Here is a 16,693-nt window from a genome sequence, read left to right as displayed (position 1 = left end):
CTCTTCCTTCAGCCTCCCGCAGTTAAACACACTATAAACACCTGTGTTAGCTGATTGCCTCCAGCACAGAGACATTGGAGAGAACTCAAATCTCACCCATCCTTTCCACCTTCATGTATTATGAAAACATTTTAAATGTTTGCATTTCTATTCTTGAATTAAATACAGAACAGAGTGTGCTGTGTTACCATTTTATAGATATGGTGCCACTGTTAGCAATTTTGTGCAAAGTTAACTGAGACATAGGTAATGTTTTTCTGCATTGTTCAGCTGTTTACAGTTTCATTAGTGGCTGGTGGAAGTTTTGCTAGGAGCAACACAGATCATCGCTTTTTTTGGTGTGTCAAGATTGCCATGTGAAATTATTGTTACCGATATTCTTCCTAAGCAGATGTAATTTGTAAATAGTTCTTCCTTAGAAAGTGGAAGAATATATTTAAGAAAACACTGAATACTTCAGAAAAAAAAAAAAAAAAAAAGAAAACAAACAAACAGAACATTCCTAGATAAAGAAACAACTATGCTGCTGCATATTTTCATATTACCACAAAATATATTGGGGAGAGAAAGGAATGATTCAGGCCAGTGTTTATAATGTTATGAATCAGCTTAAAATCAGGCAGAGGATGGAAGAAAATATTGTCCAGGCACCACTCTAATGACCACTTGACCTTAATGTGAAAGGTTATTGGGTCTTAGCCCTGCAGAAAACAGTTCAGCTGTCTGTCTCAGACTCTCTTTTCCCTTTTTTAATTTTTTTTTAAATTGTGGTTACTAGAAGCTGCCCTCCTTTTATTCATGACAACCCCACAGTTCACACCATGTGTCTGAGGGTGTTGTCCAGTCTGTTCTTGAACACTGTCAAGCTTGGGGCCGTGACACCTTGCTGGGGAGCCTGTTCCAGTGCTCCACCACCCTCTGGGTGAAGAGTCTTTTCTTGGCACATCTTCCTGCCATTCCCTCTGATTTTGTCATTGATCACTAAAGAGAAGAGTTCGATGCCTACCCTTCCTCCTCCCTTTGTGAGGAAGTTGTAGATCGCAATGAGGCCTCCTCTTAGCCTCCTCTTCTCCAGGCTGAACAAATCAAGTGACTTTAGCTGTGCTTCCTATGGCTTCCTCTCCAAACCCTTCACCAGCTTTGTAGCCCTCTTCTGGACACTCTCCAGTAACTTTATATCTTTTTTATACTGTGGCTCCCAGACAACACCCTCAGATACATGGTGTGAACTGTGGGGCTGTTATATGCAGTGACAGGAGTTGGACTCAGTGATCCTTGTGGGTCCCTTCCAACACAGGAGATTCTATGATTCTATGATACGCTAAGATCTTCACTACCTTAACTGAGTAGTATACTTAGAAGTGCCATGTCCATATGACTTTTATACAAGCCATTTTCAGCCTTCTGTTGCTTTTTCTCTATCTATGTTATTGCATAAGACTTTTGCAACCTCATGTAAGGCATGGGAAATCTAGACTCAGAAGCTTGGAAAGTACAGGATCTTGATGGGCTTTACTGGCCCTGAAACAAGCACAGAATGGAGCACATAGTGGGGTCACCCCTGAGGAGTCATCTTCACAAAAGTGTTCCCAGACTGTCTCGGACAGCCTGAGACAGAGAGCAAAAAGCTGATGGGTCCCTTTCTCCTCTCCCTCAATATTTGAACATGCTGCTTCACTGGCTGGTCCATCCACTCTCCCAATAACTGTCCAATAGGGAAGCTGTGTTTGTTGGATGACACAGGCATCCTTTACAGCAAAGGGAGAGGACACATCTGTTGGAGAAAAATCAGTAGAGAGATACTGGAAGTGGATTTCTTTTCTTGCAGTGTTTTAGAAGTATGGTTAGGTTTAATAGAAGAAGAATTTAGTCATTGACACTGTAAGAATGTTTAGCTGTTGCAACCTGTGTTTGATATTCAGTAAGGATGAAAAGCCAAGGGTCACTTCCCAAGGCTAGAGAAGATCTGTGGTTTTGGTGAGGAAAAACTCTAAGTGTGCTGTGGAGCAAGGTACGTTTTCTCTCCCATTTTTAGGTTAAGAGAAGAGTAGAAAGCTTCAAAAGATTGGTTTCTATCCCATATGAATGCATTACATTGCAATGAAATGAACATCAACTCTGGGAAAACTGCAAGTGACTTTTTTGGCCAATGCCTGTGTTCATCCTCTCAATATTTCTCTCAGGAATATGTTATGGTCTTATCATGGTTACATTAGCCCTGCCATTATGGCCATGGTTTTCTGCCAGTTCAGTGGGGTTTGTGGCTTTTTGCTTTCCTCCAGGTCTGGCTGGCTTTCTTTCCAGACAAGTCATTTCTCAGCATCTCCCTTTGACCCTTAGCAGGCATGTCTAGTTTGACACTCCCTTGTTTGTTGAAGAGACTCTCTTATTTTCAGCTCTATTTTTGGACATTTTTCTTGTCCTGAATTCTCCTGACACATTCTGCTTAATAGGTTCTGGTTCCTGGTTGCCCCAAAACAGCCTTGCTTGCTTGCTATGATTGTCTTTACCCTGCATTCTGTACTGCCTCTGCTGCTCCTGATCATCTTGTTTCTCAAAGAAGTGCTGTATATTGCTTTAAGGTTTACATGGGCTATTGAAACTCCTGTGATACCAGTGGGGTATACCAGGTTACTGGAGTGGAGAGGAAGAGTATGGATGGCCAGTAACTAACAGACAAGACAGATAGTGTTCAAATGGGCTTCAAATCTGAAAGCTGCATTTGACTCTTTGCTCAGCCCAGAGAATGGCTGCTGGAAGATTTCCACTTCATTTCAGCCAGCAGTTTCTCCAGCACACTAGAATGCTGTGGGCTTTAATGGACTTTCTGGCTGCTCAGTTTTCTTATGCAATTTGACAGTTTTCTGCTTTTTTTTTTCTTTCTTCAGCTAATGTCTTTCTGTTGAGAGACACCTGAATATGCCTTAGAAGAGCTTTTTCAATTACATTTTGAATCCTCATTTGGCACAGAAACAGAACCAAAAAGAATGCCTTGAAATCCCCAAATTGCTTTTCTGACACACCAATTTTCAACTGTTCTGGTCACTCGAGCTGCTTCCGTGTCAGTAGTAAGTGATCCTTTTCAAAGCTGTAGCTCTTACTTGTTCCTATTTCAGTAACAAGTCAGGAAGCCAGCTCCTCACAAAATATAGATTTGTTTTCTACTGGTGTTAGGAAGTCCTGCTTTGCTGTATGCAAGCTGAGGCCCAAAGTCTTTGCACAGGGAAGAATAAAGAACAGCTAAGGGTGGCAGCAACCAAAGCAGTCAAAACAGGTTGCCTCTCTGGACAACCTGTTCCAGTATTTGAATGGTAAAACACTGGCTCTGGTTGACCAGAGAGGTGGTAGATGCCCCATCACTGGAGACATTCAAGGCCAGGCTGGACGGGGCTCTGAGCAACCTGATCTAGTTGAAGATGTCCCTGCTTGTTGCAAGGGGGTTGGATTAGATGACCTTGGAAAGTGCCTTCCAACCCAAACTATTCTATGATTCTAAAACCATGATGGAAGGTGTTCAGGTGACAAGCTGTGGCTGAGACATGAACACAAGATTTGTTTTCTAAGATATGAAATTACCTCCAGCTATTTCTCTTTCATCTTATCTTCATTTTTAAGTCCCCTGACAGGTTTTCTGTTGCTTTTTATAACATTCTAACTGATTTCACCTGTTACCCTGCTCTCCCCATTAGTCAACCGGCTCAGTCCTTCACCCTGTGCAGTCAGCACCTGTGCTCCCCAGCCTTCAGAGCCTTCAAAAATACAAGAACTGATAAACAAAAAGGAACAGTGCTACATCTAAATCTAGCACATGGTTAAATTCAAAGACACTTCTTATTTCCTAGCTCAAACTCTGCCCCAGAATCTTGTGAAAGTTTATTTTGGATTTTAAGCCTCTTGAAGGGGTGGGAATTGAGATATATTTATGCATGTCTGTTGCAGTCAAATGCTGATGAAATTTGAATGGCTTTGATTTTAAAACAGAAGAAAAGTCAAGATCCATGGCAGAAAAAAAGATAGAAGTGCTAGTGAACCTAGGAGCACTCCTTTTCTCAGTGCTTCAGTGTCTACAGTCTTACTTTGTGTCTTCTCACAGGGAGCTTTATTTAAGAAACTGTTATATCAGGAAGCTGGTAAATATGGTATGCCTTTATTCAGTGAAATACAAAAAAGTGAGAGAAAATCACCTCTTAACATGCAAGGCTTAATCTCTCAAGCTTTGTGCTTCTAAGAGAGGAGCCTGGGAGGGCACCCAGCCTCACCATAGCTGCATCACTGCACCGTGCTGATAGCAAATATCTGCCACCGTCATTCTGCATCCTACAGTGATTTTTGCTACTTCCTTCATAGTAAGGTAAAAAATCTAGTAATTTGGTGTCTTCATCTGTGGTGACTTTGATGATGTAGTTTTAAAGTAGGTTTTAAAAAACACAAAAAATCTGATGCTGCTGCTCTTCACTATGGTAACTCCTGTCCTATTTTATATTTTTAATAACTTACTAGAATTTTCATAGTGATATAGGGAATTATGTCCAATAATCTTAGAGGTACATATACCTAACTCTGCTAAAAATCTTAGAATTCCAAACTTTTCCCTCCAAACACTTCTGGACTGTTCCGTAAAGTTGGATATCTAGTACTTGCTGGTGTATTAACAGCAGAATGATAATTAAGTGAATTTATTTGCAACAAAAGATATTTTAAAGTACCGCAACATCTTTAATATGGTTGCAGATAACTGCAGAAGAACTTTTCAATTCACCTTAGCAGATTTCATGGGTTTGCTTCTGATATAGCTGTTAGGTACTGCAGAGCTACAGCTAGAGAGAGAAATGAAAGGTTATTTTCAATTACTGTCATGAATGTAATATGAAGGGCAATAGAGTTGCTGAAAGTGCAGGGAAAATTTTGCATTTCATATACTTATTCTTCGTAAATGGCATGTGAATTCTTAATAGAAAAAAGGAATGCCACCTGCTTCATGAAACATGATTAAGAGTCAAAATATAATTAAACTAAGTGCAGCTGTTGATAACAAACTGTCTGATGAAAGGATGACTTCCTGTTAGCATCCTTTAGAATTGCCAAAATGGTGCACTTTTGTGTACAGAAAGAAATAAGATTGTATTATATGTCTGCTGCTTTATATACCTGTGCTGTGATAATATCCTTCTGTGGATCTGCTGTCAGTCCAGTATTTTATAACCGACATTTTTCTTCTTGATTTTTTATATTTAAAAAAAAAAAATGTAAGAGCTATCATTTCTTTGCATACACCGTAGAAAGAAAAACATATACATATATACATTACTCTTGAGCAGTCCTCCTGCTGAATTAATCAGCTCATACAGGCTGTGTTTTCATCCTGTGTTGTGCTAATGCATTAACTCCTGATACTGGTAGCAATGTTTTGACAAATGAAGACATCAGGTGCCTTTGGGGTCTGCCTATCCATGACTGCAACTTTTTAAGTGCCATTTATCTCCTTACACAAAGTAATGCAGTTTCACTTCTGCATAGATTCACTTTTGAAACCTAAAACTTTGGCCTGATCTTGTGCTTGTTGATTTGGTGGCAAGCTTCTCATTTGTAGTCAAAATATTCAACCTTCACTTTGCTTGCATTAACTCAGTATACCTTTTATGTGTGTTCATCTTTTTCAGGAGAACAAGCAAGCTTAGCTTCAGATTTTTTCAGTGTCCCTGATTAAGTTGAAATTAAAGTGCTGCCCACATGACTAATTTGGTAACATTTTTGAGGCTTAGACTCAAAGATACTTACCAACCTTAAGATATAAGAATACATAAGTGGTAGGTAGCAGTGAATACAACAATGCCTGATATTCCTTGTCTTCTTCCCTGCTAATTCAAATGACTTTTCTTTTAGAGAACATTAATTTTTGGAAGTTCTGATCTGGCTTAGGAGCTGATTATGTTTTCTTGTTTGTTTTGTGAGTATAGCTTGAGCTAGTTATTCTCTTTGATAAGTCATTTTTGTGTGTTTGAAAGTGTTCCTGTAATGCCCAGTTGTGAAATAAGCCTTTCATAAATGAGAAGAAATTAGTTCTGTTTCCATTTCCCTCACATAGAAATGTAGGAAAAGTCACAAAGTATCAGTGCTCAGCAATGGCATAAATGGAAGAGAGAAGATTTTCAGTGCCAGAAAGGCATGAACTTTTCCAGTACTGCATCATTATTTAGATGAATGTGTTTCAAAGACCAGTAAAACAAGTACTTTTGTTGTGACATTCTCCAAAAGCAGGATATGTCTTGCATAATTTCAAACTTGTTTTTAGAAACTGAAAATTTGATTTGAATACTGGGTTTTCATCCAGCTTTGAAAAATAATGGTGGGTAAAATGAACAAAAACAGGGTCTGATAAATAAGATTGGAAGTGAAACAACAGACAAACAGTGGACACAACTCTAATTCTATTTAAACACTTTCAGGTATATGAACAGATGATTAGAAGCCAAAGATCAGGGCTTTTCAGAAAGAACTGGGCAGTGATTTGTATCTCAGTATTCTCTTTTATTTTGGAAGGAATTCATCTATGGTTATGAAATTTCTCAACTGACTTTCTGTAGACATTTAATTGATTAAAAAAGTTCACCTTACCTAATAGATAAGCAAAGCAAACTGGAAACTTGAACCTAACATAATTTTTGCTGGAAGCGATTTCACTCCAATCCATTTAAAGAAATCTGGCTTGATATCTTTCATGAAAGGATGAAATTAATTAGGTAAAATGGCATGAAACTTCTCGTTCATTTCTATTTACAACTTACGTTTGATATCATACCACAAGAAATGACGACAAACTGTGTGGGAAGTGGGAAAATCAAGAGTTCAGATAGTTTAAGATCATGAGACAGAAAATTTTTCAGGTATTTTGAGGGTTTCTATATTTAGTTTTGGATTGTGTAGGTGTTTTAAAACCTAGATTTCCTTCCTCACAGATCATCCTTGCTTCCACATAACTCCCCTAAAAATTAACCAGCGTGGCAATACAGCAACACATGTGGCCTCAGTTATGACTAGTGTGTTAGATGCCATGCTAGCTCACAAGATAGTTCTTGTTCTCAGATAAATATAGATGACAGATCACATCCTACAGCAAGATGTGTACAGGTCGAAAAAGACAAAATCAGTTAATTCCGGTCGCCATTTTAAGATGATATGCAAGATATTATTCAGATTTTTTAGTCTGAAAGACTTGAAGTCAAGCTCCCAAAACTTCACTTGCAGTTATATTCATTCAAATTTTCTGCACACCCACCCACAGGGTCAAAAACTGAGGATTATGTGTAGTCAATAATCATCTGCAAAGTAAATAAGTTTTAACACAATTTTGTAGCATTTCACTAAACTATAATGACAAAATAAATCCTTATGCTAGTTCTTTATAGTACCATAGCTTCCTTAAATCTGTGAATCATGATCCAGCGATTTAGGATGTAGATAATGCAGATGTGATTCTTTGCACTTCTACAGACCTCTTCTGAGATATTAGAAAAATCATTTAACTTGTCTGCCCCAGACTTCATTTGCAAAATGAGGATAATATTGTTTTACACACCAGATGTTTGTTGCTTGAGCAAAAGTACTAACTTATGCACCAGAAGGACAGGAGTTCAAATAGTTTATTTGCAGGGTCTGACACCTTCATTCAAAATCATTCTTTGCATGTCTGAATGAGACAGACATTCAGTAGAGAAAATGTGGTAAATATTGAAGCCACATAATTAAAAAACATCATAAAACATGTGTGTTTAGGGGTGAGATTCAGGTATCACAGGTGGTGTTAATTCTGTCTTCCCTTGGCTTTAAAATATTGTTTTCTTAATCTAATAAGTTTGTGTGTGTATGGTACATGAGGATGCTATTTTTTTAGGGTTTTAGGTATTATTATTTAGGTTTATATGGGTGTTTGACCCCAAAAACATTTCAAAGATTCTTGTGAACTTTCACCTCCCAAACTAGAGGAGCATTTCACAAGTTTGTACATCTATTTTAAAAATTACTTGCTGTACATAGCAGCCCTGTATCTAGCTTTCAGAGTGTTGCTGTTCCTGGAGTGCTCTCCAGTTTGCTGTTTGTAGATCACTAGAACTTTTGGTAGATCATGGAGCTATCAAAGGGAAAACTTTTGTTGCCTTTTCATCAACCTCTGCTTTCTGTGTCAGCAGCAAGGTAAGGGAGACAGAAAACACACAAGATAATATGTGTGAAAGAAGTAAAAAGGATCAAATAGGTGAGACTAGGAGGTAAAAAAGATTATCTAGGGAAGTGGTATACAAGGTGCAAGTCAAAATTCATGCACTTCGTGGGGAAATGAGAGGGGAAGGCGTTTGATAATACAATGAAAGAAGATCAAGATTGCTGGAGGGAATCCTGAAGAAAAATGGGGTGTTTGTGAAGAGACAAAGCATCCATTTCTCTTTCCACAGAACACAATTTTGGAGACAGCCTCCCTTTCCATTTCCGTCTCTCCCCAAAGACAAGTTACTGACACATGAGTAATCAACTTATACCTACGGAGTACCATGACTGTCTCTGTGATTACTTTTAGCCCACAGCTGGAGATAAAGCATATTATCCTAAATCCTTGATGAAATAAATTTACATGATGGTGCTTCACTTCATCTTGTTGATGGGCTAAGAGCATGTTCCCACCTCATTAATGAAGCTCAGCTGACCTGGGACAACTGACTCAATTGTGATCATTCAGCCCTGGCCCAAAATGCCCTATGAAACCCCAAGTGAGACAAGCAGGATACTAACCATGACCAGTACAGGATGCAGTAATCACCTGGCCAGTCCTCCTCAGTGAGGGACTTGGTGCCAAAATCCTTCAGAAAAAAATGCCTCCTCTTCTTTATGGGGGAGCTCAGCATGACTGCAGCTTACCTACACTCTGTGTCCCCTGCCTTGGAGCAGACAGGTGATGGATCAGTGTAAACACCTACACCTGCCAGACAAACATACAGACCAGGATCCAGACCTCCCTGCAGTGAGGTTCAGGCCTGGAAGTAAGCGTGAGGACAAATCAGCCGCTGAAATATGTGCGATTTGGCAGGTCTGCTGATGGAGATAGTCTGACCCACATCCTGCTTGATTTTGAAGGTATTGCCTTCAATTGCACCTGAATCAAGTGTTGCAACAGATAATCCCACAGGTCTGGTACTGAGTGTTTTAAGAAAAGAAAATAAAATGTAAGGTTGAAACTAATCACCTTTTTCTTGAAGATGAAGCATTTTTATGTTTCTGATGGCTATCACTCAGGTATCACAGCAGTTAGATGGGTAGAAAGAAAGCTTTAAGTTACAAATAAAGCTATATTGTCCCTTTATGTCACTTCCAAGTTACAATTTTCACCCACTTGAATGCTTCCTCTAGAAGGAAAATGAAATTGAAGTCCTGCAAGTGAATATGCAGTGTTCCACACTTTATTTCTTTTCATGTTAGCATTTGCACAGCAGCCCTAACACTGTGATGGCATAGTGACCTGCCACTCAGTGAAGAAATTCAGCAGGAGATGTTTACTGGTAAAAGATGGTTCAAACTACAAAGAGTTTCCTGACAGCAGGCTGCACATTAGAGTTAATCCGAATTTACTTATGTTGATTTTGATTCTAATCAGAGATAGGCTGGCAGACATCGTGTACATACCTTGAAAAAATCCCCTGCTGCCCTTCCAGTGCTTGTGGATTATGACGGTCTTCTAAATGCCAAAAGAAGCATGTCACATTTTTAGTATGAGATTAAAACAGTCTAGATTTATTTTTATATCTCTTCCCTTTGTTGAAAATCTCATATTTGAGCTTTCTGAATAGATGTGCAAGGCAACTGTCACTCTTTATCTATAAATGCATTTCTGGGAAGTTGAGCTTGAGCTGGATAACAATAAAACAACAGTCATAAACCTGCAAATTACGTGCGATAAAATGCCCTTGTAGCTGATTAATAATTGCTGTGTTCACTACCAGAATCCATTGAGATGTTGTAGGCATGAACATTGCAATATAGTTTTGAGATTCATTTTAACATTCACTCTGAGAAACAGTATGCTGTTCACTTACATGCCTGAACCCACAGCAGCATCGCCCTACTAGTTACTTTCTGTTATTCATCACCAACAGTAAAGTGTATTCTGCTTACACTAAATTGTACAGGAAAACCACCAGTGACGTACATACTTTGGCTGGAAATTATTACACAGATGGTGGATAAGCCTGTGGCTGTATCTTACAAGACACCAACTTTGCTGACTTTGAGTTTTCCCAACAGGAATGCCTAGAAGATATAGATACAACTTTTACTCTTACTCTTCAAGGTAATAAGAAAGGGGTTTGTTCAATTGGTGAAAGCCAGTATCCTTAGGAATCCTTCTGTCACAATAGTATAGATTTTTATTAGTCTTAGTGCTAACTTGATATAGTGTAGGTATGACTGATCTGTTCATCTACTGCTAATGCAAGAGAATGAGTTGGGGCAAGTTTGAGATAAGTTCTTGGTACTCCATTTTCCATTTAGGCCAGGCGGTGTTGGGAGCATGCCAAGGACACAGTCTGAGGGCCTGGCAAGGAGACACTTATTCTTACTCACAGAGCAGCAACCCTTTTTGTACCAGACACATCGTTAAATTCAGTAGGAGCTCTGGTAGTGATGCTCTGTAGCCTGTCCCTGACATATTTCTTTGTGACTGCATTGACCTTGGTGGCAAAGGATTAGCATAAGAGAAGGAAGAATCACAAAAACATTTTTTCAGGAAAAAAAGGAAGCCCAGTAGTCTGAGAGAGGCTGTATTTCCCTCCTTACTGGTGAGAAAAAAGTCCGACATAGCACCTTTCCTCATGGGCTCTTCTATCACTTGGAGAAGGAAGTTATGATCAACACATTCCAGGAATTCCCTGGATTGTGTATGCCCTGTTGTGTGTCCCTCCTACAGATGTTGGGGTAGCTGAAGTCCCCTCTGAGGACCAGGACTCATGAACATTAAGCTGCTTCTATCTGTCTATAGAGGGCCTCATCCACTTAGTCTTCCTGGTTGGGTGCCCTGTAGCAGACCCCCACTATAATGTCATCTGTGTCTGCCCTCCCTTTAGTCCTAACCCATAAACTTAAAATATTCTTTAATCCCATCTTGCCTCTCCAGGACTCTGAGTTTCTCTAGCTTCTTCATTTTTCATTCCTGATAAAAAGTGCATAGGAATCTACCCAATAGGAAATTACACACCTTCTTGCATACAGCCCCTAAGCATTTTGAACCAGTTTTCAGTACTACGTTTGGGATGCTTAAAGTGATGGGTTTGCAGTGAGTATGGGAGTATCAATGATGGCACCTTAAGCATCCAGCTACATTCCTCAGCATCCCAGTGGAAACTCATAGCCTCAGTCTTTGGAGTTAAAATCAAAAGTAAGTGTTTAGTTTAAATAGTTAGAAAGACAGCCCACCCTGCAACCACTGGTTTCTTCCATGGGTTGTTGACACTCCAGTTTTTCACACTTCTTTGTTTTATTTTCCATAAAGTCTTTGCAGCAGTAGTTTACGGACAGAGCTCTGCCAAGGAGTAGCAATGACTGTAGCTGGGGCTGGCCCCTGCTCAGATTAGACCAAGAAAGGGAAGTATCTAGCTATGTTCTGGCCCATAAATAATACACGTGAGGAAATTGTGTTCTTCTCATGAACAGTCTTTGAGGAAATAAGGATTAAATTTGTTAAGTAAATTATTCACTGCAAATTAGTCACTCAGCTCCACTTGCTATTCTGAGATTTCTGCAATACCTTAGGGAGCTAGATCATACAGGGAGAGGTATGGCCATAAAAGCAGAGGCTGAAGGCATGGTTCCATTCTTGTACAAAATACAAGTCTTACTTTAAATTAAAATAAACTAGTACGCTATGGGATTGCTTAACATTAGGGAAAGCAACATAGAGCCCTAAGGTACCTCTGAGACTCTGGTTAAACTTGGACCAGGTTTATCTGGTGGGCAGTGCAAAACAAGTTGCTAATAAACAAAAAGTCTCATTTCATTTCCTTTTTGACAGGTGGCCAGTATGTTAAACCCTTTGATCTACTTTTCACTCTACATTTTAGTTTTATCAGAATGATCAAGTGTTGAAAGAATAAGTTTAAGCTTGCAGTTTAGACTGGAAGTGGTCTTTCCTTTCAAGGCAAGGCAATTGGATGGGGCCACTGAGGTGATATGACACTGTCACAGCACTTGATATTGTGTGGGAGGAAGGCACATAAAACAGCTGAATATCCAGGAACATTCATCATGGTCCATTTCTTAGAACTCAATGATGATAATGATAAGCTATAATGTATGTTGCCTTTTATAAATATATTGACAGTGGGAATAATTCTCATGGGGTTGTCTTAATTATTTTTAAGTGGATAGCCTGTTTCCCCATAGGATTTCCAGAAAGATGAGTGAAATTGCCTGAATATTTCAGGATGGAGGATTCAATCCAAGTCCCATAAAATTCACCTGAAAAATTTATATTGATTTCACTGGGGTTTGGATCAGGTTCAAAGACCAGCATGGAAATGTAATAAGTTACCTGCAGTTGTGTCCAACAGAAAACTAAGTATGAGAATTTTTAGTTTAATTTTACATAGATATTCATTTCCCTTTGAAAAATTAAAGGACATAAGCACCGATCTTATTATTAATTTTTATTTCAAAAGTGCCCACTTTGGTATGTATTGGTTAACTAAATTAAGTGAACTTAGCATTATATATATTTGATTTTCTTCATTTTGTTACTTTTTAAAACTAGTGTGGGTCAGCCTTCCAAGGGCAAGAACATAATCAGGTCAGCTTTCAAGCTGCTATAATTTTTCTGATATGTGGATGAGGAAAGGAAATAGATATGGGTGGGTACTATATCTCTTCAAATGGCCTCTTTCTTCCTGTTTAACAATAAATATTCTACAGAAAGGAAGCTCATATATTACTCTTCAGATGAGTTCCCATTTTATTAATAACGAAGATTTTAACAGTGGCCTGAGACAGGAAATCACAGTCTAATGATCAGCACAGTCTGATTTAATCCTCACATTTGGATCAGATTAAAAATAAAAACAATATACTGCAATGTGCTTCTGGGTCAATAAATAATCAGGTTTAATTACTGTAAGACATATATACAGCTTTTATAACAAAATACGGCCCTACTGAATTACTAAGGTTGATTAAATGTCCATGGTAAAACCTCCTTATCATTAGAAACTTAAATAGAATTTTCAGGTGTTGTTATAAGATACAGGAAAGAAACACATCACTCAGAGTTTGTCAATATTATTATTATTAATTAAATACTGATTAGTAATAATAATTATTCTTATGAACACTGATTGATATGTTATTAATAACAATAATAAATTCAACTCTGTTCCAAATTAGTGTAGTTCAGATTAAAATGTGAAGTGAAGCATCTTGGTTAATGGATTGAGGTTCAACACATACTCCACTGCAATCTAATAACCTAGAGAACAATCTTGCATTATATTTGGCAGAATCTCAGCACCTTAACTCCAGTTTCTCCTCCCCTTTTTACCCACTGGGTTCTTAGAAAGTCTGGAAAGGAAACTATCATCATATCATTAGCATACAATAATTATTTTTTCATCCTTCTGCCTCAGTCCATTCAGTTGCCCACCCATCACAACTCAAGAAGGCCTCTAAAACTTTTCTCAGATGTGTAAATAGAAGTCCAAATAGCAACCTGAATTAATCAGCTGATCAGCCTCTTATCCCTCCCTGGTCTATTCACATGAGAGAGGAAGAAGGGAACAATTCAGCCAAGAGACTACCTACCTATCTAGCACTGTCTCATCATGCATGCTTCAAAAAGTTAGAAGCGTTTATGGAACACAAGTCTAAGAAATAAGACCTGTGCACTTCCCATCAGCTTTCAGCCATCATTTCCTTTGGCTTTCAGTTTAGATGGTTTCTTGTTTTTTCTTTCCTTGAAATTTGAGTTCAACCAGATTTCATATTAAAAGGATGACATAGAGAAAGGAAAGTATGTGCATGGTGTTTGGATTCACAGAGACTTCTGAATTTTCGTTCAGTGCAACAGACCTCCACAGTGACCTGCTTCTTTTAAAATAGCTTGTATCCATGTGAAACTTATGAGTGAAAATTGATTATAATATATTTGCTTTAAAAAAAATCATAATTTTGAAAAAATACTATCAAAATTTTGAAAAAAAAGAAGAATTTTCCAAAGTTTTTTCTTTACACTTACTTTTGAACTTTTTTCTTGCAACTCATTTATAAATAGATTTATTTTTTTCGTTTGTAGTAATGTTAAATTAAGATTTAATTGAAGAACTGTGGGTTGTCCAAAAGTTTGGAGGCTGAAACTGAGAATTTGTCTTCAACTTTCAGCAAAGAGTTGGGAATTTTTCATGGTTTTGGGTTTTGTGGCCTATGATTGACAACAAATAAGTTTCATTTTGGATACTCAGAACTTCAGTTTGTTTGACTTTGATAAATAATATCAAGCAAAATAAGCAGAAATTAAAAACTGTCTTAACACCTCTGCTTTCCTTTAGCCTCTGGGTTATTTTTAAAGGGTATATAAGGGACTATTAATTTGTCATATTCCTCTGTGTCTTTGTTGTGAGCCTTCTGTTAGACTTGCTACTTCTCCTTGTGACTTTGTCACCAAATCAAGGATAATGGAGGACTGAAAAGTTCAGGGAGTCCAAATTCTGTGATGAATGGCAAAAAATGATAGCACCATGTAAAAGAAAAAAGATGGTTTTAGAAAACTTCTCTTCTCTACCAAATGGTGACATTCAATCTCCTTGCTTCTATTGCATTAATGTAGAGCTAAGAGAGAAAGGAAGATGTCAGGGACCAGATAGACCATGTGCCACAGCACAGATCTGCTGGGGTGTAATAGCCCTTGGTCCTCTGAACCACAGTACTCCTTCAGATTCAAGTCCCAGCACAAGTAGAAGTGAAGAGTGCGGTTAGTGGCACAAGGCTGAGTGAGAAAACATGAGATGGGAAAAGAGGCTGATTTTCTTGAGATGGTCCAAAGCCTCATTTAGGCCTGATGGTGACACAGAAGGAGATAAGTTTTAGAGCATTTCCCACCCTGAACTCTATCCTTATTTGCAACTCATCTCCTCAGCGCACCTCTCTCTTTCCTTCCCCGTCACTTCCTCCCCTTCTTCCTCTCTCCCTCCTCAGCCGAAGATTTCAGCACGCTCACCCGTGCTGCAGAGCAGCTGCGTGAAGTCACATCCTGGTAGAACAAGGAACGGCGTAAGTGGTGTACGCTTGTGCAGTACGCTTTGTTGCACTTAGTTTGGTCAGAAGCCAGGAGCAGTTGCACATCAGCTGGATAAGCCTAAATCAAAAATGTTGAAGAGAAAACCATCTAACGTGTCTGATAAGGAGAAAAGTCAAAAGCCAAAGGTAAGAATATTGAATTTTTATTGACAATTAATAATAGCAGGAATTGTAAACAATTTTTAAAGGGAGGATTTCCTTTTAAATCCTAGCTTCAGGATTTCCTGATGTGCAAGTGCCCCCATGGCATAATCTCAGAAACGTATTTGTGTATATTTACTTTATAGAAGTAGTGATCTAATTCAAAGAATCGTCATTGTGAAGCTGCTATAGCTGTGCTGAATGGTCCTTGTTCTGGACTTCGTCTGTTGTTGTATGTCTGCATCAGTCTTTTCACAGAGAGGCTCATAAAAATCCCCTCTCTCTCTTTCACCTATGATAAACGGATGATGTCCTGCAAAAGAGTGTGAGAGTCAGTAAAGAATTAGAAAAGCTATTAAATTTGTTCCTTATTTCAATAAATTTACTTCTGCATCATCATGATCAGAGGAGGAGGGGGTACTTGGCGATCTGTGTTTGGCATTTTCACTTTTCTGGGAATTATTATACTTTCAGCCTGAAATAAACACTCTGAATCAATTGCTAATATGCTACACTGGACACTTTCCACAATCTGGAGTTGCAAGAAAGAGAGAGTTTTGCAAGATGCATAAGAATGTGTCCTATACTAGAAATTTCAGTCCCTGGAGTGGGTGCAGTGACCTTTGCAAGTGTATTGTAAGCCTGAAGAGAAACAGCTACTGCTAGACCTGAGCACTTCATTTTGCACTTCTACTTCAAATTACCAGTGCTCAAAATTTAAATAAGTGATTAGAAAAGCCTTTTAGTGTATCAGTGGTCTCAGTAACTCACTCTCTCCTAGTTTACAGACCTATCTTCTCATTGTTTGGGAATACAACTCACTTCGTAATTTCTGAGTCCTACATATTGTTGCAGACACTATTTCAGCAGGAATGTCTTCTGGTTTTATCCAGAATTGGCTTTTGTGTATTGCACTTGTAGTTTTAGACTATGACTCATTAACAATTAAATTTCATGTTTTTTCCATGGATTTCAAAGAATAGAAATCTTAGCGTGTTTCGAAACATGCCCTGTGGAAGCAACGCAAATACTTACGTTGCTTAATACAGAATTGTGTAACGTAGGGTGCAGGTCCTTACCTCCCCACAGAAGTTACAGGATTTCCCAAGCGTCTTCCCTAGATCACTTCCTGGCTGCCCCTGCTCTGCACAGGCAACATCTGGTACCTCCGCACACTCGCAGGGCAGGATGCCCTTGTCGCTGTGGAGGTCCTGGGCTACCTCACCTTGCCTTT

At 38.7% G+C, this 16,693-nt stretch overlaps 1 protein-coding gene across 1 annotated transcript in view; it reads left to right on the top strand.

Annotated features, from left to right (window-relative positions):
- The first annotated feature begins 15,324 nt into the window (after positions 1–15,324).
- The window catches only part of SAMSN1 (SAM domain, SH3 domain and nuclear localization signals 1), a 36,463-nt gene continuing 35,094 nt past the window's right edge, over positions 15,325–16,693 (top strand). Inside the window, exon 1 of the mRNA XM_080361846.1 lies at positions 15,325–15,444. Coding sequence (XP_080217972.1) covers positions 15,388–15,444 — 57 coding nt within the window. The 5' untranslated portion in view covers positions 15,325–15,387. The remainder of the gene's footprint in view (positions 15,445–16,693) is intronic.

This window comes from Nesoenas mayeri, assembly GCF_963082525.1.
Source record: "Nesoenas mayeri genome assembly, chromosome: 1".
In the NCBI taxonomy this organism is placed as follows: domain Eukaryota; kingdom Metazoa; phylum Chordata; class Aves; order Columbiformes; family Columbidae; genus Nesoenas; species Nesoenas mayeri.
Note: the sequence above shows the minus strand (reverse complement) of the source record. Positions and strands in the feature narration are given on the sequence as shown.